The sequence below is a fragment of the Brassica napus genome, chromosome A3 (assembly GCF_020379485.1).
Source record: "Brassica napus cultivar Da-Ae chromosome A3, Da-Ae, whole genome shotgun sequence".
NCBI lineage: Eukaryota > Viridiplantae > Streptophyta > Magnoliopsida > Brassicales > Brassicaceae > Brassica > Brassica napus.
In genome coordinates, this window is record NC_063436.1 from 4278478 (window position 1) to 4303647 (window position 25170).

General features: G+C 39.1%; 7 protein-coding genes across 7 annotated transcripts; 2 read left to right on the forward strand and 5 right to left on the reverse strand.

Annotated features, from left to right (window-relative positions):
- Positions 1-387: 387 nt before the first annotated feature.
- On the reverse strand, positions 388-5862 carry LOC106419762 (ubiquitin carboxyl-terminal hydrolase 8). Its single transcript, XM_048771934.1, has 13 exons — positions 5608-5862; positions 5074-5328; positions 4723-4864; positions 4394-4453; positions 4165-4257; positions 3750-4067; positions 3507-3647; positions 3202-3372; positions 2517-2774; positions 2266-2414; positions 1471-2010; positions 1051-1324; positions 388-893 (listed from the first exon to the last, which is right to left on the reverse strand). The coding sequence occupies exons 1-13, from the start codon at positions 5700-5702 to the stop codon at positions 777-779; spliced, it is 2613 nt and encodes an 870-aa protein (XP_048627891.1). The 5' UTR covers positions 5703-5862; the 3' UTR covers positions 388-776.
- Positions 5863-6619: 757 nt separating this feature from the next.
- Positions 6620-8905, reverse strand: LOC106419566. The gene is made up of 4 exons (XM_048771952.1): positions 8686-8905; positions 7782-8008; positions 7209-7453; positions 6620-7121 (listed from the first exon to the last, which is right to left on the reverse strand). The coding sequence occupies exons 2-4, from the start codon at positions 7987-7989 to the stop codon at positions 6750-6752; spliced, it is 825 nt and encodes a 274-aa protein (XP_048627909.1). The 5' UTR covers positions 7990-8008; positions 8686-8905; the 3' UTR covers positions 6620-6749.
- A 76-nt stretch (positions 8906-8981) lies between these two features.
- On the forward strand, positions 8982-11519 carry LOC125596981 (probable receptor-like protein kinase At1g49730). The gene is made up of 7 exons (XM_048771951.1): positions 8982-9217; positions 10018-10273; positions 10367-10419; positions 10501-10568; positions 10669-10764; positions 10838-10907; positions 10993-11519. Exons 1-7 carry the CDS (start codon positions 9139-9141, stop codon positions 11298-11300), a joined length of 930 nt encoding a protein of 309 aa, XP_048627908.1. The 5' UTR covers positions 8982-9138; the 3' UTR covers positions 11301-11519.
- On the reverse strand, positions 11483-13825 carry LOC125596954 (chaperone protein dnaJ 3-like). The gene is made up of 5 exons (XM_048771950.1): positions 13366-13825; positions 12771-13042; positions 12396-12672; positions 12114-12312; positions 11483-12024 (listed from the first exon to the last, which is right to left on the reverse strand). The coding sequence occupies exons 1-5, from the start codon at positions 13516-13518 to the stop codon at positions 11699-11701; spliced, it is 1227 nt and encodes a 408-aa protein (XP_048627907.1). The 5' UTR covers positions 13519-13825; the 3' UTR covers positions 11483-11698.
- A 1492-nt stretch (positions 13826-15317) lies between these two features.
- On the forward strand, positions 15318-17945 carry LOC106434770 (glycosyltransferase BC10). The gene is made up of 2 exons (XM_013875620.3): positions 15318-16827; positions 17534-17945. The coding sequence occupies exon 1, from the start codon at positions 15732-15734 to the stop codon at positions 16815-16817; it is 1086 nt and encodes a 361-aa protein (XP_013731074.2). The 5' UTR covers positions 15318-15731; the 3' UTR covers positions 16818-16827; positions 17534-17945.
- Positions 17946-19819: 1874 nt separating this feature from the next.
- LOC106419747 (protein FAF-like, chloroplastic) lies at positions 19820-21780 on the reverse strand. The gene is made up of 2 exons (XM_013860576.3): positions 21628-21780; positions 19820-21543 (listed from the first exon to the last, which is right to left on the reverse strand). Exon 2 carries the CDS (start codon positions 21498-21500, stop codon positions 20145-20147), a length of 1356 nt encoding a protein of 451 aa, XP_013716030.2. The 5' UTR covers positions 21501-21543; positions 21628-21780; the 3' UTR covers positions 19820-20144.
- A 649-nt stretch (positions 21781-22429) lies between these two features.
- Positions 22430-24850, reverse strand: LOC106378050 (zinc finger MYM-type protein 1-like). The gene has a single exon (XM_048771944.1). The coding sequence runs from the start codon at positions 24818-24820 to the stop codon at positions 22487-22489; it is 2334 nt and encodes a 777-aa protein (XP_048627901.1). The 5' UTR covers positions 24821-24850; the 3' UTR covers positions 22430-22486.
- Positions 24851-25170: the final 320 nt, after the last annotated feature.

Sequence of the window (25170 nt, forward strand, 5' to 3'; positions counted from 1 at the left end):
ACATGCAGATCCTCCAGCAACCTTGTATTTTTAGAATTCTTGCCAAGCCAACCACCAATCTATTGAAATTACGTTCTCCCTGCATTCAATATTGGTGTCCACAGCTTTGCATTGTTAATATCATCATATTCTAGGCAGCTGCATAGCTACAAAACGGAGAAGCAGGCTCATACCATAACCATATGTAACTGGAAGCATGCATGCATAAACCCCTAGTAACAGTTAGTTAGGGTTATATCCAAGCGAAATCGAACCCTTGAGGTTGTGATGGCATTCATTTCGACATACTCTTATGGTCAGTCACAAGACTGGACAATTTCTGAACGCAATGCTTATCAAAGCAGTGAAGAGTAACACGAAAAAATCTTCTGAAGAAAAAGACATTCCAAAAAGAAAAGAATCAGTTAAAAACTAGAGATTTTTCGTTTTAACTTTCATGGTCAAGATGCGATGACTGACAAAAAAAAAAAACTAAAAAACAATGAGAAAGATATCTCACAAGGGTTTAGGGTTTTGTTCAAACGCATTTCTCTATTCTTCCTACTCTAAATGAAGTTGTTTAATGATATAATCAGACACCAACTTTTGTATAAATAAAATGAATTCCCCGCAACATGTCCTCAGCTCTTCTTCTGTATGCAAGCCTCAACACACAGCTGCTCTGATCTTTATCATGTACTGAATGAGAATCAAGCCAATGATGTTTCTTAAATAAGCTTCCCTCACAATGGCAAAACTGCACATACCTCTTTCTTCTTCTTTCAGCTTCTGCTTCATTATTCTTCAACTAAACGTTTATAGAACAAAACGTAAGCAGCTGAAGTCTTGATCTTTTCTTGGCTGATCTGGTTGACATGGCTATCATCAAAGTCATACCATCGATCTCCCCCCTGCTGCAAAAGAAGATGAATAAACGAGTTAGAGATCCAAAAGTGGAATGGACTCAACCCAATAGACTTCACGGAAACTTTGAGCCTATGAGCACAAGCAATATCGTCCTCTTAAACGTTGAGACATACACGAGGAAGTACAGATGGGTTTATCACTTACGTGGACATATGCAGTGTAATGACCACCTCCCATGCCCCCATAGTGATTGCTAATCGCATAGAGCATGTACCGATAAGTTGTCTGCCCGTTCTTGTAGGAGATGTAGCTTGACAGATCAAGACCATCTATCGGGAAGTCCACAAAGGCCTCCAGCTTGTTCTTCATAAACCGGCTATAAGAAAACCTCTTCAGATGAATCACCAGTATCTCTGGCAACCTCCAGAGATCCAATTTTTTAATGGCTTGTCGGTGTTCTTTACAGCCAGGACAATACCTAAAACCATTATGACTCATGTCAGATACTTGGATACCGTAAAAGAAATATCGAAATCAACTGCACTCGGTGTGCGATTGTCAAAAGATTTCACTCTATCAAAAAGCTGAGTATAGATTCGAGAATGGTTTTGATCCTTAACTCACCACATGTCATCAGGACCGAGAGGCTCCTCCGTCAAGAATGCTTCAAGGCACTTGTAAAGCGAGACGGTTTCCTGGGGTCTCTTAGTTTCAAATTTGGAAACCTCGGGTAAGGAGCTCAGTAGACAAGTATCATAAACGTCTAGCTCTTTTACTGGCCAACGTGCAAGCACATTCAGCCGCTTGGATTTAATATTTACATGCTTTTCTTTCAATATCTCAGATTCTATTGAGCCTCCTCTGTCGTCGGTTAGGTAAAGCCTCAACACAGGGTCTGGAACAGACTCAGTAGTCTCCTTCACATCAGTGGAATTTTTATCCTCAGCTGAAGTAGTACCATCCGTACCTGCTTTATCTGTCGCTTCTTCTTCGGTAGGACTTTCAAGATTCTCTGTGAAGACTTCAGTAGGCATCTTAAATGAACTAAGCAACTTACGGTACATGTTCTCAACATCAAATCCATTCTCGACATTACAAAGCCTCGAGACCAAGGGGATTCCAAATCCCTTCCAAGTTGGGCTTGATTTCCCACAGATGAACTGCCTGAAAAAACATTGAAACGGTTACATATTTGGCACCCCCAAGACATAAATTTGAAACTGCAGCACCACTAGTTAATTGTACAATAGCATGGTAGAGATGCATTATACAAAAGTAAGAGCTATAAATATTGGCTGCTGAGGAAAGTGCATGTAGTGCAGTTTAAATTTATGTTTACCACATGAACAAGCAAATAATGTCTAACTAGTTTGCCTTGATGAGAACCTTACTTAGCATTTGAATACTAGGCAAACTTACTCTTCCAGCTTCTGATGCATAAATACAATCAAAGGAGAATCGTTTGCATCTTTCTTTAACCGATACACGACAAGTTTGTCACCATCTCTGATCAAGGACAATGAATCTGTAGGATCCTCCAGGACACGAAGAATCCGATTGTTGTACACCTACAAAACAAATACCGAACGAAGAGAAAGTTACAAATGATCTGCCTAAACAACAAAATAAGACCCAAGGCGTCAAATATAGCATATGATATAGAAATATACCTCAGTAACCATTAAAGTCTCGTCCTCTGACAAAGAGCAGGCACTTACAAGAGCTTTCTGAAGATCTTCAAATTTCCCAAACTTGGGAACGTTGACAGTCACTGAGACAGGCAGACTACCTCCATCGGCACTCATGACTGTTAAATCCATTGTTCGAATTGACGTGCATGGCAAAGGTAGCGATAGGTACATGAACGGATCAAACATAACAGAAACCTTTTTGCAAATAGGACAAACTAATGTTGACTTGTACTGGCCCTACAATCAGAAATGCATACCAATGTCAGGATATATTATTAGCAAATGCACTGAATCAAAGAAGATGAGGATATCCAGGATGATAAAAGTTGATGACATAGTCAGACCATATTAAACACAAAGCAATTCATTAAAGAAATTGTGCAGAGAGAACTATCTAATAACTTGACAAAGTTAATAACAGGGTAATATGATCCCATTCAAGAGGATAAAATTGCACTGCCAACCTGATGGAAGAATTTTCAAACATATGCAGCCTAGATCAAATGAAACGTGAAACCTAAAAATACTACCCATCTTGAGCCATCCAACACATTTTCAAGCTGAATTCAAACTAACTAAAGTTTCCTAATGTGCAGTCGAACCCAATCCTTAGCGTGATTGTTGGCAGAGGTATATAAACAATTTGGGAACCTGAGATATTTACTTGGCACACATCAACAATTATTGAATCATTCCGAGCCATATGATTTCGCCAATATTCATCAGCCACTTCTTCGTCTGGACGGCCATCTCCATCTTTTGCTTCCACATAAGGCTTGTTCTTTACACGGTTTAAGTCCTCGTGAAGTCCATCCAACAAGAAAGCTAGAAGTTCCTGCAACCAAATCAGAAACCAGAAACACATGAATGGAATATCCCAATATGCAGTTTTAATGCTGAGAAACATGAAAAAACATCAGGAAGGCTCACTTAATTCCAGATTCTATAAACTGAAGTGTTTTCCCTGACCTGCGAATCATGCTGATTAAAGCCACTAAACTGAGGAGCAAATCGACCAAGTTTTGCTTTAAATGTTCTTGGGGCCACTGTTGATGCACCTGGAGCCCACAAACTCCTTAACAAGTCACCAAAAGCTAAGGCGATCTCACCCTGCCAGAAAAAAAATATGATCGGTGAGGCTAACCAAGAAGCAAAAGAATTTATTAATCAGCTACGGCATATATTTATACAAAGAACCATAGATTGGCATACTTTCATTCCCAATGGGTTCTCCAGATTTATTTCTCTGATGTACTCTCCAAGAAAGAAGTCAACAAGCTTTGGTGTATGAGCCAAGCACTGAAGGGAGCTGTTCATGAAACAAGTATTTCCTAGATTCTGCAAGCCTGTCAGCCCCAAAGTTCCGGCTTCTCCAGCTTTTCCCAAAAAGCTCAAAGAATGACTCCGTCCAAATCTGAAAGTTGTGCCATTGGTAATTCCGTTGGTTTGCTGTGTGGAACCATCTTCTTTATTCGATTCCTTCAGTTTGATGGAGTCTGATAACCCATAAATCTGCAGCTCTAGGAGCATCTGTTGGACCAAAAGTAATGATGAATAAAAAAATACCGCATCAAATCAAGGAAGTATGAAAGAAAAAAAAAAGGAAAAGGGAAGGCGTCAAACTTACTTCTTGATCTCTTTGTTGTTGGTCATCCTTGGAATTGTTCAGATCACTTTCGAAAAACAAGGTTGTTTGCCCAGAAATATCCCAAATACGCAGCTACAGAACCAAAGGTACAAGTATAATTTGTATTGCATGAATAAATATCAGAAATATCGCCTGCGCCACCAAAGCATAAACTGGCAAGCATGTCGTGTACATAGTAGGTAAAAAAATCATAAATGGAACACATTACCTGCTCCGAGTCCAAACTGAATATCTTGCATGCTCGTCTGAAGCACTCCACTGAATTGTCCTGCAGGCGGAAAAACATAAGATTTGAAACAAGAAAAGATCATACATGGAACACGAAACAAAATGGGTTCTAATATGGCTCAAGCATGAATCTTCAGTGGAGATGAAGTATATTCTGTAGATTACAAATTCAGCAGATAGAAAGGTAGATTCTCCTGACCAAGTCCCAATGACAAATGCGGATCACTGCACTTCTATAGCAGCAAGAAAATGTAGCGCAATTAAGGCACTAGACTAGGCAAATAAAGAAGGCTGTAAGCTTGAAGAGACCTTTTTGCAAATTTTAACCGCCAATGAATTGGTTTCCTGCAAGACGGAGAGCCTGAGTTGTACTGGATAAACATCACCTCTGTCAACGCTTCCAGCCGAGAAACTTTTCACGCCTTTCTCATTAATTTTATCGTTATGGTGCCTGTGAGCAAAGAAGTAATATGTCAAAAATTAAGGAACATCACCTTCGCTTTTCTAAAAGGTACAATGTACAGTATACCGAAGCATATACACAATAGTTACGACGATTGACTCAAAGTCTGTAGCTTTCTCACACATCCCAACACAAACTTCTAACAAAGGATTTCAACAGACTGAAACAAGTCGTTCGGGAGCAAACAACACCCTTACCATTTGAGTGCCTGCAGCCACATATCACTCGAGACCAAAGCAAAGTCCCTGCCTGAGACGCTTGCTTCTCCCGTCTCACCACTCTGTAACGCATCACATTCTCTCCTCAGATCAAACAAAATGTCAGAGTTAAAGATGTTGTTAATCAACTTCATAGGGCCTCCATAAGACGACCCAGTAGTCGCTGCTGTATACAAGATCTCTCTTTTCTCAACTGATTCACAAGGCACTGACTCTTGAGCATCTTTCCACCACCTGAGACATTCAAAAAAGTTCAAACATTAATCGAATGTTTCTCTCTAATGCCACCATTGGAATGAATATTTGATTTGACTCTCATTCTAGTATGCTGCTGTCAGCTCAACTACCAATCAGCAATAGCTAAGGATCCCACAGGTTTCAAAATCTCTAAAAGATCAAATCAATTTTAAATCAAATGATGCGATTCAGATTCGCCGAATATTCCAATCAGAAGGTAAGAATACAATATCGAGAGAGAGAGAGTAAGAGAGGCAGATGCGGAGAGGGAGAGACCTGAAGGGGACGAAATAGATGCTCTGCTGGCCGTTGAACGAATCGATCCGCTGAGCTGAATCGGGAGATTCCTCGGACGTTGAGGCCACGCTCATTGTTCCTCCGCACACGATTGCCAAAAGCAAAGATTCGCAGGGAGAGAGAGAGATGTTTATGGAGAGGAGGGACCGATATTTTCTTCAGACAGTCACCATCTTACAACGCACGCACGCACGCACGACAAATAGAGTGAGATTTTTATTTTATTTTTGTATGTCGTCGTCCCCTCGCGAAGATGATATAAGGAAGGAGGGAAATTCTATTTAGTAATTTTTGTGTTTGTAGATTTATTGTTGCTAATATAACAAATATTGCAGATTATCGAATTATTTACAAATATATTTTTCATGTTAAAGGTTAATTTGTAACTATTTTAAACGGTTCAAATATAAAATTTTAATAAAAAATGTGAAGCATTGATTTGAGCGATAGAATACCTAAAAGAGACGTTTGTAATAAATTGTTTTCAACCGGTGAAAATATGTCTACACCAATAGAATGATCGGCGTCCACTACAGGAAGAGTTTCTACGATGTAAACGTTTTTTTTCTTAACTTTATCGTCCGACATATTCCTATGACACAAAATACAAAAACTGACTAGTCAGCACCACAATTTACTTTCAACTATGGCTTATGTCTACTCAGTTCTATTATGGTTTATGTCGACTCAGTTACACCGTCTTGGCTAACGGATTCAGATTCTTTTAGCGTACTCTGATATAGTTTCTTAATGAAAAAAATAATAACAAAAAAAATAAATAAATAAAAGAATTTCGGCAAGATTTATGGCTTTGCCTCATAGACTTGATTAAATTGAATTGCATGCTGAGTCATGTATCACCCAAATAACTCACATATGGATAATGAACTTATACTACTTGACAAAGTAATCAATAAAGTAGCTTTAGTCACCATCTTTTGGATCTGATATTATTACTACCACATGATGTGTGTCTTTTAAGAAGGTTAAAAAGACAACTTATGACGTATGTGTATAAGAATAACAATGGCATTGTAGTCAATTTCAAAGTCTGGATAGTCTTGAAAGCTTAACTGATCTATAATTCAAAAAAAGCAAAGTAACACAACAGGTATATTACATCAGTAGAACCGTGAGACTGTCCCACCAGGGTACTGACCCCTGGACTCGAATCCATGATCCCTATCTCCGCCCTGAAACCTAGCTCTCTCTCCATATGCTTCAAACCGATCTGATCCATAGGATCTGGATGGTGGTGCATCAGCTGGATCTTGAGCGTTACCAATGTAACCCTGGGGATGGCCAGATGGTCTTAGATTGGCCACACCAACCGCGTTTGTATGGTACTGATCCATCATCCCAGGTGTTTGCTGCTTGTACTGCTGCTGCCTAGCTTGTGATTCTTTCCTCATGATCTCTTCTCTTTTACCTGCGTGGCGTGATCTCAGTGCAGCTAACTGTTCTTCGTACCGAGTATTAATGGTGTTTATTCTCTGTATACAGAGAGTTTAAAAAGACTTCAGATCAACTAACTAAAACCAAAACTAGAGTAGTTCAGTAGCAGAGCTTTTGTTGCTAACCTCTCGATGTCTGGCAATCTCTGCATCCTCTGCTCCGATTTGATCTTTTGCTAGTCTTGTTATATCATCCATGAACTTCTGTTCAAGACCTTCAAAGGTCTGCATCCCACGGTTATTCTCATAACCAGGCTTCGAGTTTTCATGGTGCTGTGGTTGAGCTCTTGGACCGCTGCCTTGTGTCTCCATTCCTGATTTTGGATCCATTTGGCCGCGGTAATACGTCCTCGATGAATCAACGCCTTGACCTGCATGAACACAACGCTGGAATCAAGACATAAACCCTAAAGCCTTGAGATACAGTCGATGCAGTAACTACAAAAGGATATGCAACTAACAATCCTCATCTCACATACAGTTTCATGGAAGAACTCACCCACTAAAGGAACAATTTATACAAAAACTGTTGTCTATGATACATGCAGTGCATCAAACTCACCAAAAATTCTAAAAAAATAATATCACTGGCAACGAGACTTTAGAAGCAACCACATCGCATGATACTTGCTCTTCCATACAATTCCATATGTGTGAAACGAACGTGACTATGAATAGGTAGTAAGTAAAGAGACGTACTTTCATTGTAAACAGCAGTTGACATAGGCCTTGACATATTCGGGGGACCGTCTCTTTCCCATCTCCATTGACCCTCTGGTTGCGATGGTTGGTCCCTCTCAGGCGTGAACGCCTCTAACTGACCTTGAAAATCAGAATGTGCATTCTGCATCTGCCCAGCTCCGTATCCACTAGCAGGCGAGTCCGCAAAGTTTCCCTGTCTTCTCATTTTCACTTTCTCGCAAAATCTGACCAACAAAAATCTAACCACTCAGAAATAAAGTACAGATTCATTGCACAGCAGTGGCATAACGTGAAGATCTTTAACACGAACTAAAAACTAAGTACATAAAAAGATTAAATTAGCAGAGAAATACAATTCTAAAACGTAGCCACCATTCACCTAAAGCTTCAACCTCATGTACTAATTGCAAAGCGGATTAAAGATACTCTACATCAATCTTATAAAATAAATCAACAACATAAAAAAGATAATGCCTCCACAAAGCTAGGAGGATATGAAACTAGACAATCGATGAGAAAGCTACATATTCTTTCTATAGCGTCTCTTGCAGTGTAGCTCCGACAACATAAACTGGAGCTATAACAGGGCGACAAAGCAAAGCTTATAACTTCGACCAAAAGATATTTACACCATCAACAATCTTGACTTCTTTATGTATACAAGAACACTATCAAATTACAGTTTTTTAATTCGCGTATCACGATATCGGATTCAGATTATGGATTTCCTCAGAGATTGTTTCAGTAGACACTTGAGGAGCAGAATCGAAAAACGAAAAATCGAATCTCTCAAAGGGGGAAAGATTGATTCGATTTCGTTACAGCTAAGTAATTAAGATCAATGATGATAAGAAATTCACACAGACGGAAATAACGATGGGATTGGAGAGTTTAACCGTACCTGAAGCACTCAAGGGGAGGAAGAAGCAGACGGCGAGGAAGAAGAGCGATGCACAATTTTGGATATTCGGTGGAATCTGGGTCTTCAATTGGGCCGCCGGGTCGGGTCTGTTTTAGTAGAGTGCGCGTGAAGTCTTCTAGCACACGCGCGTGTTCAGGGAACACACATTTTAATCCAGTCCATTAAAATAACATTTTTTAATCACAAAGAAGGGCAGTAAGAAAGTAATTAATTACTTTACTGATTAACTACCATTAATGAAAAACCGTTATGATTAAAGATGGTGGGAAAGCAAGAAAAAAAAAAGAAAGATGCATTTACAGCTCATGAAGTCGTACAGTTGACACTCCCAAAACTTCCAAGAAAAGCATCAGATCCAATCTTCTTCTCCCTCAATCATTTCTCTAGATAGATAGAGAGAGAGAGAAAGTTAGCTCATCAGTGAAGAAACGAATGGCCATAGATGATCGACCTCGCCTCAGCCGCAGAATCCAGTTCCTTCTTCTCTCCTGGCTCCGCCGTACTCGCTCCGGTGAGCCACAATTTCGCTTCCTTTTCTTCTCCCAGCTTTTCCGATTTACTAGATGCGTTTTCAACAACGATCTTCCGTTTCCAGATCATATTTGTATAGTTGATTCCACTATTATGCATTGGATTCTCACATTCTCAGTTCTTACTCACTTTCGTTTGAGTTTTCTATCAAAATTCAACTCTTCATAAATGTCAGTATTAGATAGAATACCGGTTTAATGTTAATAAATCAATGTCGGTTTGGTTTCCTTTTGCTTAACCGATGTAATATATAAACAGAACCATGTAACAACCTTTGGTTCAATCTATTCAATTCATTTTACTCAATAGTCAGTGTATAATTTATTGGTTAGCTTAGTGAAAGGCTTTAGTGGAGTTGTTGTGAGTGAACCATTTGACTGGCTTGGTTTGAGTTCTATGTGAGTGAGTGAGACCTTTGTTAATTTCTTATGTGTTTATCTCCAAAGAGAACTTGAGCTTCATACTATATTAGAAGCAAAGAGTGAGTGGGAATATATATCTTCATTAACCTTAGAAATGTGTACAATGTAAAGTATATATATAAGTCTTCTATCTTAGGTATGTATCTATAAGTATATATGCTTATGTAACATATTGTGTAATATGACTTGTTACTCTTAATACTAATCTATTAGTACGATTGTGTTTAATTTGCACCTGGTTATGTTAGGTTCGATTTCGACTAACTATACTACTCAAGTTGAGCTGCCAATTCAACTTTTTGATCTTTCAGTCTCTCTGACTTATACAACCTTCCATTGCGTGCCAACATCAACACAGGTCAGATAGAGTTTGTCAGACGATTTGGGTACACGGAACTCGTGAAAGCAACGGAAGGTTTCCGTAAGGTTATTTACACCAACTACCACGGTTCCGCATACACAGCCAAATTCAAAGGCGGTGAGGTTGCTTTGGTCAAAGAACTCAAGTCTCTCGATCTTGGACGTGAGAGGTTCTATGAGGAAGTCCAGCTCTTGGGACGCTTACGTCACCGCCATCTCCTCACGCTTCGCGGCTTTTGCACCGGTCGCAAAAGGTTCCCTTTCCTTTCTTTCTTGAAATCTACAAAACCAATGTTTCTGTTTGTTAGCTTTTCATTTGATATTCTTGTTGCCTGCCTGCTTCTCAGGATGCTAGTGTATGACAATATTGAAAATGGAAGCTTGAAAGAACATCTCAATGGTAAAAAAAAAAACTCAAAATATTTGTCATCATAATAACATAATCAATCCTTTGCTTAATCTTCTGTCTGTTTCTTGGTAGATCCGCTTAAGACTCCTTTGAACTGGAAGACTCGCATCCAAATAGCCATTGGGGTCGCAGCTGCATTAGTAAGTTGCTTTTTAAATGTTTATTTAACATACATACCGATCGATTATTATACTACTAAGGGGGGTCAGAAGATGATTATGATCGCCTCTTTAACCGCAGGAATATTTGCTAATCTTCAGCAGTAGTGATGCACAGATCTATGATGTTTCAGTGAACTCATGTAACATCATGCTGGATCAAAACTTCACCCCCAAAGTAAGTTCAGTGATTACAAAAGTTCAGTAGAGATAAAAACTGATTTTCAATAACTGATTTTTTCCTCTGGCAGATAACAGACATCCGCATCAATAGACACACACAAAGCCATCCCAAAACAACCAATGATGCTTGCTCCGAAGGTAAAAAACTAAATCTTCTTCTTCCTCTTTCCAAGATCAATGTCCTTTTTCGCTTTACTCACGGTTTTGAAAAACTGACGTGTAGGATCATGCGCGGATGAGGAATGTGGAAACGTGATATTCCAGCTAGGAGTGTTGATGCTGGAACTGATCACAGGACAATCATCAGACAGACAAGGCGAAGACTTGATCGAATGGGTACAACACTCTTGCATTGCAAACTCCATTGATAAGATGATTGATCCAGATCTCGGAAACAGTTACAACTCTAGAGAGCTACAGAAAGTTCTAGCCGTGGCTCGGCTCTGTATAAAATCGAGGTACGAGCCACCTTCCTTCTCAATAACACATGTATACCGATATCTACAGAAGAAGATCGATGTTGCATCATAAATAGTAGTTCTCGTCTGTGAATTGAACTGAGGTTGAATGGTCGAAGTTGAGATTACATGTGGACCGTTTTCAGACAATTCTAGATGTATAATAGCTAAATAGTGCGGTAAGCATTGTACTAGTCTTGTTTCTTGATATAAAGCTTCTTCAGCAAACACTATATACAACTTATGCGCATTGAATTGTTGAAAATATAGCTAGAAATTATTTTGTTGAAAATATCTTGATATAGCACATTGAATTGTTGGTGGAGAGGACAAAATCTCAAAAACTAGAAAAGTTTATTCAAAAAAATAAAAGGAATTTGCGCAAAGCCTATAAGAAGATCCAAAAATCATACAAAGAAAATTAAAAAAAAAAACGCAAAAGTTGGATAGCACTAAAATGCGCATGTCGGATCACTGCTGAGCACATTGAACACCATGACCACCGCCTGGGCCTTCTTCATCATCATCATCATCATAAGCCTCTCTTTTAGCTTGAGCCTTCCTTTTCATCTCAGCTTCAATGTTCACCTCATGTAGCGTCGTCTCTTCGCACTCGTCTATCTCCATGTCGCTCATAGCTGACTTTGCCGGCTTTGGTAAGACAGCTTCAAAGGCCTTTGTCTGATCTCGGCTAAGCGACTCCGGGAACTCGACAGTGAAGTGGATGTAAAGCTTGCCCTTCATGAACGGCCTCTGGTGAATCGGCATTCCCTCGTCGCTTATCGCCTTGTATGAATCTATCAACAAAAAAAATACACACCACGGTAAGGCACAGTAAAAGCTGGTGTAATTAGAGAGGCTTGTGGTTGAGACTTGAGATACATACCTGGCTTCACAACCTCCCCAGGGCTGGATTTGATGAGAAGCTGTCTTGCGTCCAAGTGCGTCAAGACGAACTGGAAGCCACAGAGAGCCTCGGTTAGAGAGAGAGTGTGCTCCACAAAGAGATCATCTCCCTTTCTCTTGAACTTAGGGTGCTCCTTCTGCTGAATGACAAACACTATATCTCCAGTGACCGTATCAGGCTGTTTTGAAATAATAAAAGAAAGTTAATAAGACAAGTAATGTAGTGATGACTGAAAGAAGAGACAAGGATAGTGTAACAAACCGCTTCATCAGCTTGTCCGCGGAATGTGATCTTCTGACTGTTTTGCATTCCCTTTTCAACAGCTACATCAAGCACCTTCTTCTCGGGGATAACTTTATCTCCTTTGCATTGTGGACACCTGTCACGATCATTGGTGGTCTGTCCTGTACCCTTGCAGTCTTGACAAACATGCTGCATCTGCTGAATCATTCCAGGTCCAATCTGCCTGATCGAGACCTTCATTCCCTTTCCTTGACACCCACCACATTTCAACGAAGCTCCAGACTTTGAACCCTTTCTGCAATCATAAAGCAATTAGTGTCGTCAGTGAAGAACTCTTTCAAGCATCATGGATAAGACAAGACAGAGGCATATGTTAAAAGTACTACTACTAACCCGTTACACTTTGAGCAGAGAGCATTCCTAGAAAGCGAGAGCTTCTTCGTTGTTCCGAGATAAAGATCCTCCAGGGATACCCTCAGAGGGTGAACAACATCTTCACCACGCCTCTGCCTCCTTTCATTACGACCAAAGAAGGACGAGAAGATATCAAACGGGTCGTGTCTATCACTCATTCCCTCCTTGAGTCCATCCTCTCCATATTGATCGTAGATCTCACGCTTCTCTGGATCACTAAGAACTCCATAAGCCTCACCTAGCTCCTTGAACTGCAGAGAGACATGTAAAGTACCGTTAGACACCTAAAGATATAGGTCAAATTCAAGAATCATCCCTACCAAGCTTCAATGACCTAAAGCTCGAAACTTTCAGATCGAATCGGACTTATAGATATATTTAACGAATACCCAAGAGCTTACGCGAGCTCATGTCGATCGGGGAACCCAAAGGAACTAACTTTCTCAAAGGAACTAATTCAATTCCACAGAATCTAAGCCAATAAACTATAAAGGAACTAACTTTCTCTAAGGAACTAATTGAATTCAACAAAATCTAAGCCAATAAAGAAGGGGGGGGATCTAAGATTCAATACCTTCTCAGGATCACCACCCTTGTCGGGATGGTTTTTGATGGCGGCTTTCTTGTAAGCCTTCTTGAGATCTTCTGGCGAAGCGGTCTTGGGAACGCCAAGGATCTCGTAGAACTTGGTGTTGTCGCTCTTACTCGAAGGTCCTCTTCTGAACATCTTTTCTCCCTCCTTGTTAAGAAAACCCTAGTAGGTAGAGAAGGCAAATCGCGAGGCTTTTAGCGGTGGAGAGGAGAAGGAGAAGGAGACGGAGTTTGTTTGAAGAAGGCTAATTGGGTTTGCTTACGTTCGAGGTCTTAGAGGTGAAGCTGAGCACTTTTTATATATTTCTTTTTTTTTTTCCTTTTTACTTTAGGGATTTATTTTGTTTTTATTCAATTCTTCTCTTATTGGAAAAATGATAAATCTATAAAGAGATAAATGGAAATTTAGCTAAGAAATCAAAGAAAATAGATTAGTTTGAAAAATAAAGCAACAATTTAATGTATTTTTATTTTAATAAATGCATGGAAAGATATTAAGATCTCCTTTCTATAATTTCAAAATAATTTATTATTTTTTATTATCAGTCACAAATCCAAATATAATTAATATACATTAATTTATATTTGAAAATATATGTTTAAAATGTTATCAACATAATTTAGCACAAGAAAAGTATAAGTTTTATAGGTGCTTAAAATTTAGAATAAATTTAAATGGTAATTTTTAAAAATATATATATAAAAGCATAATTTACTTTTTTTATTTAAAAAAATCTGTAACAATAATTATGATTTAATGATTATGATTTACCACCTCCAACTACAAAATTTAGGTGTAATCTATAAACCGCCAAAAATCTATTTAGTAGATATTGTAAATCATTTTAAAAAGTTCAAGTTGTGTTTCACTAAAAGTAAGCATATTTATAATTTTATCTTGAGTGTCTACTAACATAGTTTTGAAAATGCTAATAACAACAGCTAGCATTCCTGTGGTATATTTGCTTCTGTACAACATGAGAGTCTGAAATTAGACTTTTAGCAACTATCTAATATTTATTAAGATATTCCAAGAACACTATAATATAAGAGTTTTAACTACGGGCGAGAATATAAAATTTGCTATGCAATTTATATAAATAAAATTAAAAGCTAACCTTATATATTACTAGGCTAACAAGTTAATTAAAACATCTCAGCAGAAAACATCTTTTTTTTGTCAACTAGATAATGAGAAAACATCTTAAGAAGCAAAAGTCAGGGTTTTCCACTATTTGGTATAAGCTCTGGACTTGTGTAAAAAAAAAAGGTATAGCTCTGGACATGGAGGCACAGTCACTTTTAAGAGCCCTAAAACAAACAAACAACTTGGGTCCTTTAAAACAATTTTATAGAAGAAAACTGGAACTTTTTAGCCTTTTTAAGTATGAACCATTTTTAAAACGATTTTAAATGTGTTCACTTTAATAAAACATATATTTAAATTGTGCTTATTTAGAAAAGAAAAGTTTAATGGGCCTTTCTTGTACTAAAGATAACTGTTGCAACTCTGCCCAGTACTCTTGGATCGGGTCTTGGAAATGCCCACGGCTCATTCGGTGAGTACGTGTTTTTGTACTTGTAAAAAAAAACATCCCAGCAAATAATGCAGACCAGTTACAAGATCAGTTGGACCTACCGCAATTAGATACAACATTCAATATCTAATTTTATTATTTAAATCAATTTCACTTTATTCAAAACAAATAGAAGAACATAGTATTCCGACATCTGTTCCAAAAAAAAAAGGATTCCGACATCATCATCATCGGACGAAGCCATCGCCGTTTATCAACGACGGAAATACAGCTTGACGCCGTTAACTTATCTCTCGAACTAATAAACAATCACTTGACGACGTAAGGGGTTACGCTTGTCGCCTGTCGGTTCGTAATTGACACAAATACCCCTCCGTCTCATAAAATTAAAAAACTAATTTTTTCGCGTCAATTACAACGCAACAAAGGAAGAACAACAAATCCCTCTCTCTCTCTCTCAATCTCAATCGTCTACATTATCATCATCACCACCACCACTTACTGTGAGAGATCCTCTCGATTCATAGTTTCTCACTATTGAAATCTGAAGACATCTCTGTAAATCCATTCAATCTGCTTCTTTTCCCCCAAAAGTCTGGAGAAAAAAAAAGTCTCTTTCTGGGCTTCTTCATCGTCTTCCTTCCCACTGCGATTTCGTTCTGAAAGGAGGAAGGAATCGCGATCTCGATTGAAGGGTCTGTAGTGATTGAGGTTTGAAGTATCATCATTGCAGAAAGAGATCATCTTTCGTTTTTCGTCAAGCTCAATCAATGGAGGATTGATTAGATTTCTAGGGTTTCAGATTGGAACAATGTACTCGAAGCAGTTCATCCTCTCCTTCTCCTTCCTCCTCTCCCTCCCAATCATCTTCTTCATCTTCATCGCCCCACATGTCTTCCCCTCCCCACCCACCGAGCCCCTCATCCCAATCTCCGACGAGATCTCCGACCAAACCCTCTTCTCCTCCGCCGCCGCCTCCACCTCCCTCTCCCACCTCTCCTCCGGCTACCCTAACCCCAAGCTCAAGATCGCCTTCCTCTTCCTCACCAACTCCGACCTCCACTTCGCCCCGATCTGGGACCGATTCTTCTCCTCCCACCCCAGATCCCTCTACAACGTCTACGTCCACGCTGACCCCTTCGTCAACATCACACGCCCCCAAAAAGGCTCCGTCTTTGCAAACGCATTCATCGCAAACGCGAAACGCACCGCGCGCGCCTCGCCGACGCTCATCTCCGCGACGCGCCGCCTCCTCGCAACGGCCTTCCTCGACGACCCCGCCAACACCTACTTCGCAGTCCTCTCTCAGTACTGCGTCCCTCTGCATTCCTTCAGCTACGTTTACACCTCCCTCTTCGAATCCGCGACGTTCGATAAGTCGGACCCGGATCCGAGTCCGAGGGGGGTCCGGGTGTTGTTTCGGACCTTCATCGAGCTCATCTCCGACGAGCCGAGGCTATGGAAACGGTACAACGCTCGGGGGAGGTACGCTATGTTGCCTGAGGTTCCGTTTGAGAAGTTCAGAGTTGGTTCGCAGTTCTTTGTCATGACGAGGAGACATGCGTTGTTGACTATCAAAGATCGGGTCTTGTGGAGGAAGTTTAAGCTTCCTTGTTATCGTTCGGATGCTTGTTACCCCGAGGAGCATTATTTTCCGACGCTGTTGAATATGAAGGATCCGGATGGGTGTACTGGGTATACCTTGACTCAGGTTAACTGGACTGGGACTGTGAAAGGGCATCCTTATACTTATAGACCCAAGGAAGTGGTGCCTGAGTTGATTAAGAGACTCAGGAGGTCGAGCCACTCTAGCTCTTACCTTTTTGCACGCAAGTTTACGCCTGATTGCTTGAAGCCGTTACTGGCCATTGCGGACTCGGTGATTTTCAGAGATTAAGTTTTTGCCGGTAAGTGTTTCTCAAAGCCTTCCCCCTTTTGGATTCCTATGTTTCTGGAGGGCATTGTGATAGGACTGTGTGGCTTGGTTTATGAACTTAATTGTAGATTGATTGATAATTGTAATGTTAAGGCTTGGTTAGAAACATGGTTACAAGCTGAACTCTAGCTGTGGTAATAAGATTAGATCATGAGACAGAAGAATCATTTTGGATTATACAAATCTGACTTGAAAAGGATAATGTGCTCTTATCAGCTGCATTGCTTTGTTTTATAGATTTCCTGAAAAGTGAGGATACAATTTATTAGTTTAGATCAATCAAGCCGCCCTGATATAATAAACCATCTATAAATCTATAGTGTCTCTACCATCAATAGTCTGATTATATGCAAAGCTTTGTTATGGTTGTTATCAATCATTACACTCGGATTCCTCGGTGATTATCTAAAGAAAAGCATGTATCCTTAGTTAAGGCTTATTTCTACATCGGCATGACTATGCTCCCTATTCATTAATCAGGAGAAGCAATTTGGTTTTCTGCCATGAAATGTGCTTCCTGATCGTATCAGTTTCTTTGCTCTATTATTTTTTTTGTTTTAAGAAGTCATGTGGAATTGCATTGAGTTGGTGTTCTCTTAGTTTTGTCTTTAACGAACGTCAAAAAGTATGAACAAGTACTCAATGCTATTCTGCTTCTGCTGCGTATGTCTTTTCAGGAAAAAGTTTTGGTGCTTTCTCGCCTGCAAGCAAGTGGCATGAGAAAATTAGAGTAAAATTTTGGACCGGATGAGTATTACGCAGGTGGGTTGTAGAGCAGAAATCACATTCAGGAGTAAGAAGAGGCAAGGGGAAACAATCCTTGGGAGGCTTGAAACAAAATAAACCAGTTTCAGTGGTACTTCAAGCGCACCCTTGTGAGTTGTTGTCACATTATATATATATCACACGAAAACTAAGATTAAGCCGCTTTGAGATTATCCAAGTTGTAATTTTTATAAATTTTTTGGTTCTTTTGGATCTGGTGCTGTACATAAGCAGAGATTTTTTTTACCCCCAAGGTGTGGGGGGTCTGTACCATTATGATTGTGTCAAGGAAAACTATGAAGAGAACATGCTATTTTCTTGGTCTTTCGTAGTGAGCAATTAATTATGTAGTTCCACACCAAGCAACACTGATATAAAAAGATCAAAGTTTATTAAAGACATTAGCTGACGCAATACAAAAGTTAAAAGGTAAATAAGCGTTTGAGAACTGAGATAAATTTATATCTCTCTTCCATGTTTCTGATAAAGAAGAAAAAGTTGTGATGTACAAAGAGAAACACACACACATGCAGAACAAGTGTGAGATCAGCCTTTCTTGACCGGCCTTTGGACGTATGATTTGTTTGGATCCTCTGTCTTCAAATTTGGAGGACGTGTCTCTCCCTTTTTGGCCTGAAGGATGATGTTGGCAGATGTTTAAATTGAGATCTGATTCTGACCGAATAATTAAAAAATGTAGGAGTTTTTCCTAGCTAACGTACCTTCTTTCCTGCTTTCATGAAGTCTCTCCAGCTTGATACCTGCACATGGAAACCCACTGACATCAAGGACAAAAAGCAACTGCGCTACACATGACTTTATCCTGTATAATAATCATTCCATGGTGAAATCGAGAACGTGAGAAATTGCACATATCGTCTTAATAATAAATCAACAGAAGATGGAACAATGGCAAGCTCTTCGAGCTCAAAACAAGTGTCAAAAAGTATTTGGTCATAGGAACTGAAATAATGGTTTCAAATGAGTTCTCTTCTCTAAAGCCATTTCTAACCGTACTCTCAAGTGCCAAAAGGTGCGGTTAAGTGGGTTTTTAAACTAACAGATTCATAGGCAGGTCCGGAATCAAGTTTATGGATTAAGAAAAGCACAAACCCTGTTTTCTCTCGTTCCTTCCCACTATGCTTCATGCTCACGCTTTTTCTTCCATATCTCCTTTTGTTCTTCTTCATCTTTCTTCAGTCTTCCCTCTTCTTCTGATATCTAAATGTCAAGAAGCAATTTAAAAAGAATGATTGAATGAATCGTCTGACTTCTCATGAAGAAAATATAATCCAAGGCAAACTAGAAACTCTGCATACCCTCATGGCCATTTTTCTCCTACGCCACTCTTGGTCTGTTAATATCTCTCGGACCTTTAACTTAAGCTCCTTCTGAAACTCTTCATATTGCTCATATAAAGACAGAGAGCGGTGAAAACATCTTCTGAACATAAGAAAAGGTCAAGACATCTCAGCTTAATAGCTTAGCTAGATCTAAACCCAAAAAGAAACGGTTGAGTGATGTTTTGGACCGATTCGAAACATTTTTGTAGAATGTTTTGCATCTTATATCAAATAACCAACATGCCCACTTTTACTTGTAGTGCATGTGCACCTCAATGAGCATACAGTGGCACGCCAAGGAGGCCATTTATTATCGACGGGGCACATAATTTTTTTTCATCATTATTTAGTTGTAGAATTAGAGGAGCTAGTTGAACGAAACAAAAAAGAATGAGAGGAGCATTGCAAAATTAGTAATTATGAAAGAAAAAATAAAAAAGAGATGGGGCATGTGCCCCCCTATGTCTTCACCTACTGTGAGCACATATATGCACTGGCCAATCCATAAATTCTTACATGCCAATACTTGAGTCTGGTTACGAACTGTAGAACGAGATGCTGCAGAACAAGAACAGGAAAGAATTATGTAAAAAAAATGAAAACAGGAAAGAGTACCATACATATTCATTTACAAAGCAAATCTTAACTCTATGTTTCCAAATTTAAGACATTATCTTTTATGATTTGTGAACATGTAAACTTCTAAAAGCTCGACAATCTTCACGTCCAATGTGCTTGAGCTTTCCTTAACCACTTCTTTTTAATCTCGATGGGCTCATACATTTTTAACCTTGATTACAATGTGGTGATACTTAAATCAATAAAACGAGTCTTCTCGTCTTATTTCAAGCGATGTGAACAACCAAAGTTTGTACGTACAATACCTCATGATACATATTTCTTACTCCAACGAGGTATACAACCTCATTTTAAAAAGTATAAATTATTATCTAATTTTCACTCCTCACTTTCTTTCTTTTCCTACTTATTATTTTTCTTTTTTACCCACAAGCCAAAAGACAAGTGGTAAAACACATAGAGGTAGAAAAACCATCAACAACAACAATTATTTGGTTGATATGCATATATATTCGAGTATATTACTCGAATATATATACAAATAGATATATCATATGCTTATGCGTCTTGTAAATTTCTCATTTTTGGTAAGGTCTTCAACTTATGAAGTAGCAATGCAGAAACGCTCAACAGACAAAAGAGACCTCCTTGGTTCCTTGCAACCATTTATCAAATCATGTGTAACCACCACACCCATTGATTTCTGGACATAGTCTTGGGCTTGAAATTGGGTTTTTGTGTTTCCCCCCAATACTTCATTGTTAGTGGGCTTCCAAGAGTAATCACATGTGTTGAAGCAAGCAGCTCCCACGGTGTCGTCCACTGTGGACGGCGGTTTCATTGACCGAGCCAGCTGAGCCACCCTTGGCCTCGGTGGCAGAGAGTGGACTACCGGCGTCGACATATCGGTTTTAGTTTCGAACTCATCCGTGGCGGGCCATCTCGAGTTTATCTTCGGTACTCCAATAGGCTTACATGCCAACCTATGAACAGTAATAGGCCCAATAGGCTTTTGTGCTACCTTATATAGAAGCCCATTGGGCTTATAGGCCCACTCGTCTTGTGCTTCCTCCACTTCTTCTTCTTCATCGAACCACTGAACCTCATCAGTTTCGTCTTCTTTCTCCTCAATTTCTGCAAAAGTGAGGAGGAGACGTCCGTCTTGTCGCTTAGCGGAGAAGTTGTTGTGCGACGGCATAGAGACAGCCTCGAGAACCAGTCGTCCATTGTCGCGGCGAGTTTTCATGTGCAGAGCTGAGCCCGACTGGCTCGAGAGAGAACGAATCGGTGGAGGAAACGAACCTCGAGGCATCTCCATGCAGCTTGTCTGATTCGGAACCGTGACTTGTTCTTGTTCAACCTCAACAACAAACTCTGTTTCTTCTTCTTCTTTGGTCACTGTAACTTCAAGAACAAGATTCTCCTCAGCCTCTCCAGTCTCCGACGATGCATAAGAAGAGAAGCCTTCGCAACCCGTCTCGGATCCGAGGCTCTCAGTGCAAATCTCTAGGCTTTTCTCGCTCAAGGAGCTGGCTCGTTTCACCAGAGGATGAACGTACGGTGGAGGAACCGTCTCCGTGTCCGTCTTCTTCTTCTTGTCGGATAAAATCGAACTCCATACATCGGTTTGGCTCGGCTCGGTCTCATGCTCCTTCTTGTTCTTGTCTTCTTGAATCTGAGTCCATATATCAACCCCAGATCTTGATCCGTGTTCTTCGTCTTGGGAGTTCAATGAGTCAGCACCAAAGTTATGGAGCTTCTCAGAGGAAGAGATCCTCTTCATAGGAGGAGTCCCGTTCTGCGTGAGCCAGTTCTTGGAGGACAAGTCAGCGGAGAAAGTCCTCCTGAGTGAAGGTGCAGATGAAATGCTGCTGCCACCAAGGATGGTCACTATGCCTTGCTGCTTCTTCAACGAGGAAGAGAAGCCAAGGCTCTTGCTTAACCCACAAGCCATCATCTTAAAATAAATCAGAATCTCTCAACACTATTCCCTCGCTTTCCTGCACAATTACAATTGAAATGTTTTAACAATCACTGGTTACAATCAAGTCCAACAAATGAAATATTTTTTGTATCCTTCTTACTGGATGATGATTTGAGAGAGATCAAAGTGTGGGTGAAGGTCAAGTGCGTTAAGTGGTGGTATTAAGAGAGGAAGAAGAAGATGATGTTTTGTGGTTTGATGGTTGAGAATGAGACATGAAGAGAGGGGGAGTGAAGATGAGCTTATATAGTAGTGGTTCTCTCATTATGGAACCATGTACCGTGGGGTCCTCCATCAAATGACTCTTCACAAATTTTCTTACTTGTTAGGAATTTTTTTTTTCTTTTTCTTTTATAAACAAAACCCTCCAATACTTGTTAAAAGTTTGAAAATATTTCTAATAATGATGCACCAAAGTAACATATGTTTTCAAGATGTTTTATGATGTGTTCCGTTATTAACTATTTACTGCAAGAAAGTAACATGTACCTACATTTAGAGTGCCGAGTTTGCATAGTGTATAATAGTTTTACTTTTACTAATAATGTATGGTTATTGTGTCAATTATCGATTTCGTTTTCCCACTGCTCCAACTACATCAAAGTATCAAACATATTAGTTCCCTGTCATATAACTATAAGAATTAATTTCGCACATGCACACAATCTACAAGTTGCCTATCATGATAACGGTGACAACCAAAGATGAGGACTAAAAAATGTGATTCTATCAATTCTCTATTAAGTTGTAACTAATGCGTATGTCGAGAGAAAGTAACGGATATGAAATTAAACATATAAAAATGGATACATTTATGTCAAAAAGAAGAAAACTGTTGACGTATGGAATCGATACTCTGTTGAACCCAGTGGCGGATCTAGAAACTATATGTATCAGGGGCATAAATAAAAACTACTAGATAAAATATAAAAACCATTGTCATAAAACCGTACAAATCATTACAAATGGATCCTACGCTCTCTCATGGATTGAAATCGCTTCACCACTGTTTCGTTTGTAACAGATTCAAACAACTCCTTTTCAATATAACATACTAAACAATCACTTAGAAACTCGTCTCCAATTCGGTTACGTGTAGCTGTCTTCACTAATTTCATTGCAGAAAAGCACCTTTCAACACTTGCAGTAGCAACAGGCAATGTTAAAACCAACTTCAAGAGCCTATAAACTAAAGGATGTACAAGGTGCTTTTTTGTTTCCACCAGCAGACGAGAAAGATCTCCAAGATTCTTCAAATTCTTAAACCGTTCATCGTTTTTTATATTATCAATGTAGATTCCAAGATGGTGTTCCATAGATAGACACTCTCCAAAACTAAAATCATCAGGATAGAACTTAACCAATCTCAAAAGCTTAGACTTATCAAACTCACGGAAGGAATTGGCAGGACTTAAAGAAGCCATGCAAATAAGCAAATCAGTGTTTACCTCAGTAAATCGATCATTAAGCTCTTGAAGTTGCAAATCCATAACAGCGTAGAAACAATTAACCTTGTAATGATGCAGATTGGTTACACCAGTTTTTTTCCTTGGCCTCCGTAAATCCACAAATTCTTCATCCATCACAAGCATAGTAGCTTTATTCTTTTCGCAGAATGATGAAACTTTACCGATTAGCAAATCCCATCCATCTTCTCGAAATTTTTGCAACTCACGTTTAGTTGAATCTACAAGTGACATGGCATTTGAAATATCTTGATTCTTCATTTGCAAAGCCATTGACAGATTCTCAGTTACTCCCAAAATAAACAGCATCAACTGCAAATAGAACACACAATCGAATGTGTGAAAATACTTGAGAAGACCATATGCTTGACATCTTTTTGAGTCATCAGCGCCTTCATCTTGAACACTTTCAAGGATTTCAATGACTGAAGGAAACAACTCAACCAGACGCAGCAAAGTCTTATAATGAGAACCCCAACGAGTATTTCCAGGCCTTGGAAGAGAAATCTCTTGATTTTGTCCCGTTCCAGTGTTAATGTCACCACTGTCAATCCCTTCCTCCACCCTCTTCCGATTCATATCAAGAAGTGTATCTTTCCTCTTGCAAGAAGCCACAACCACATTCAGCAAAGTCGAAACCATGTCAAAAAAATTACTAACTTCAAAGCTCTTTTTCGCAACTGCCACCACAACTAGCTGAAGTTGATGAGCAAAACAATGTACATAATAGGCTGAACTATTTTCTCTAGCAACCAATGCTCTCAGCCCATTAAACTGTCCCTTCATATTGCTTGCTCCATCATAACCTTGTCCTCTCAACTGTTTTAGGCTCAATCCATGTTTTGCAAACAAGTCATCAACTGCAGATTTCAGAGATAAAGAAGACGTTTCTTTTACATGAGTAACTCCCACAAATCTCTCTTTAACTAATCCACTTTTATCAACAAACCGAAAGACAACAGCCATTTGCTCTTTGTTAGAAACATCTGCAGACTCATCGACCATCAAACCGAACACTCCATGATCGATTTCTTCCATGATAGATTTCAGTACTTCTTGAGCAAAACAATGTACAATATCTTTCTGAATCACTTGAGAAACCATCTGATTATTTTTTGGAGCGTTCTCCAAAATAACCTTACTTACAGCGTCATTTTGTTCTCCTGTATACTTCAAAAGCTCTACAAAGTTTCCTTTATTAGCAGAATCTTTTCCTTCATCATGACCGCGGAAAGGTAATCCTTGTCGTAACAAGTACCTAGAAGCATCAACTGAAGCATTTAACCGGATGCGATATTCATTTTTCACCACATCGTCTTGCTTATAAAAAGCATGCACAATTGACTGACCTTGATTCATCAAATCATCACATCTCTTAACAGCAATATTATGAAAGCTATTAATTCCACCTACATGCTCAGATAAAGCCTCGGGTTTTTTCCAACAAGAAAAACCTTCAGTCACAAAAGCATAATTTCCACCTTGTTTTGGTATGTCATCTCTGAACAAATAGCAACACAAACAGAATGCTTTATCTTTGGAGACGCTGTACTCTAGCCAATTACCATACTTCTCAAACCAAGCTGGATTAAACCGCCTCATTGTTGTTCCAAACTTCTTCTTTTGAAAAACATGACCATAGGGCTGACAAGGACCTCTAGTTAAATATTTCCGCCTTACTTCGTCTTTTTGATTCGGAAGATACTGCGATATCTTTTTTCTTTCAGCTGGATCCCATGGCAAAGAATCCAAATCATCAGAGTTATCCAATTTATCCAAATTTCTTTTAGAATCTGAAGCACTCGTTTTGTTATAATATCGCTCCATTTATCTGCAAATCAGTAGAAATAGTATATTATTATAAAGTCAATTACATTAAGACTTTTAACATGTTACTAAACTAAACACAATTCATCATATTTAACTAATCAGTTTTTCACGTTAAAATCAAAATCATATATAATAATATTGGATGAGTCTAAAATTATTCTACATTAACATCACAAGTCACAACCTTAAAGCATATCATTAGACAATTTTGGGATAGAAAGCAATAAAAAGAGAATCAAACAAACATTTAAAATAGATATAATCATATAAACTAATTAAATAAATAGAAAAAAAAAACTTACATGGACAGAAAATTTCGCGAGTGATTCTAGCCGGTGGAAAAAAAT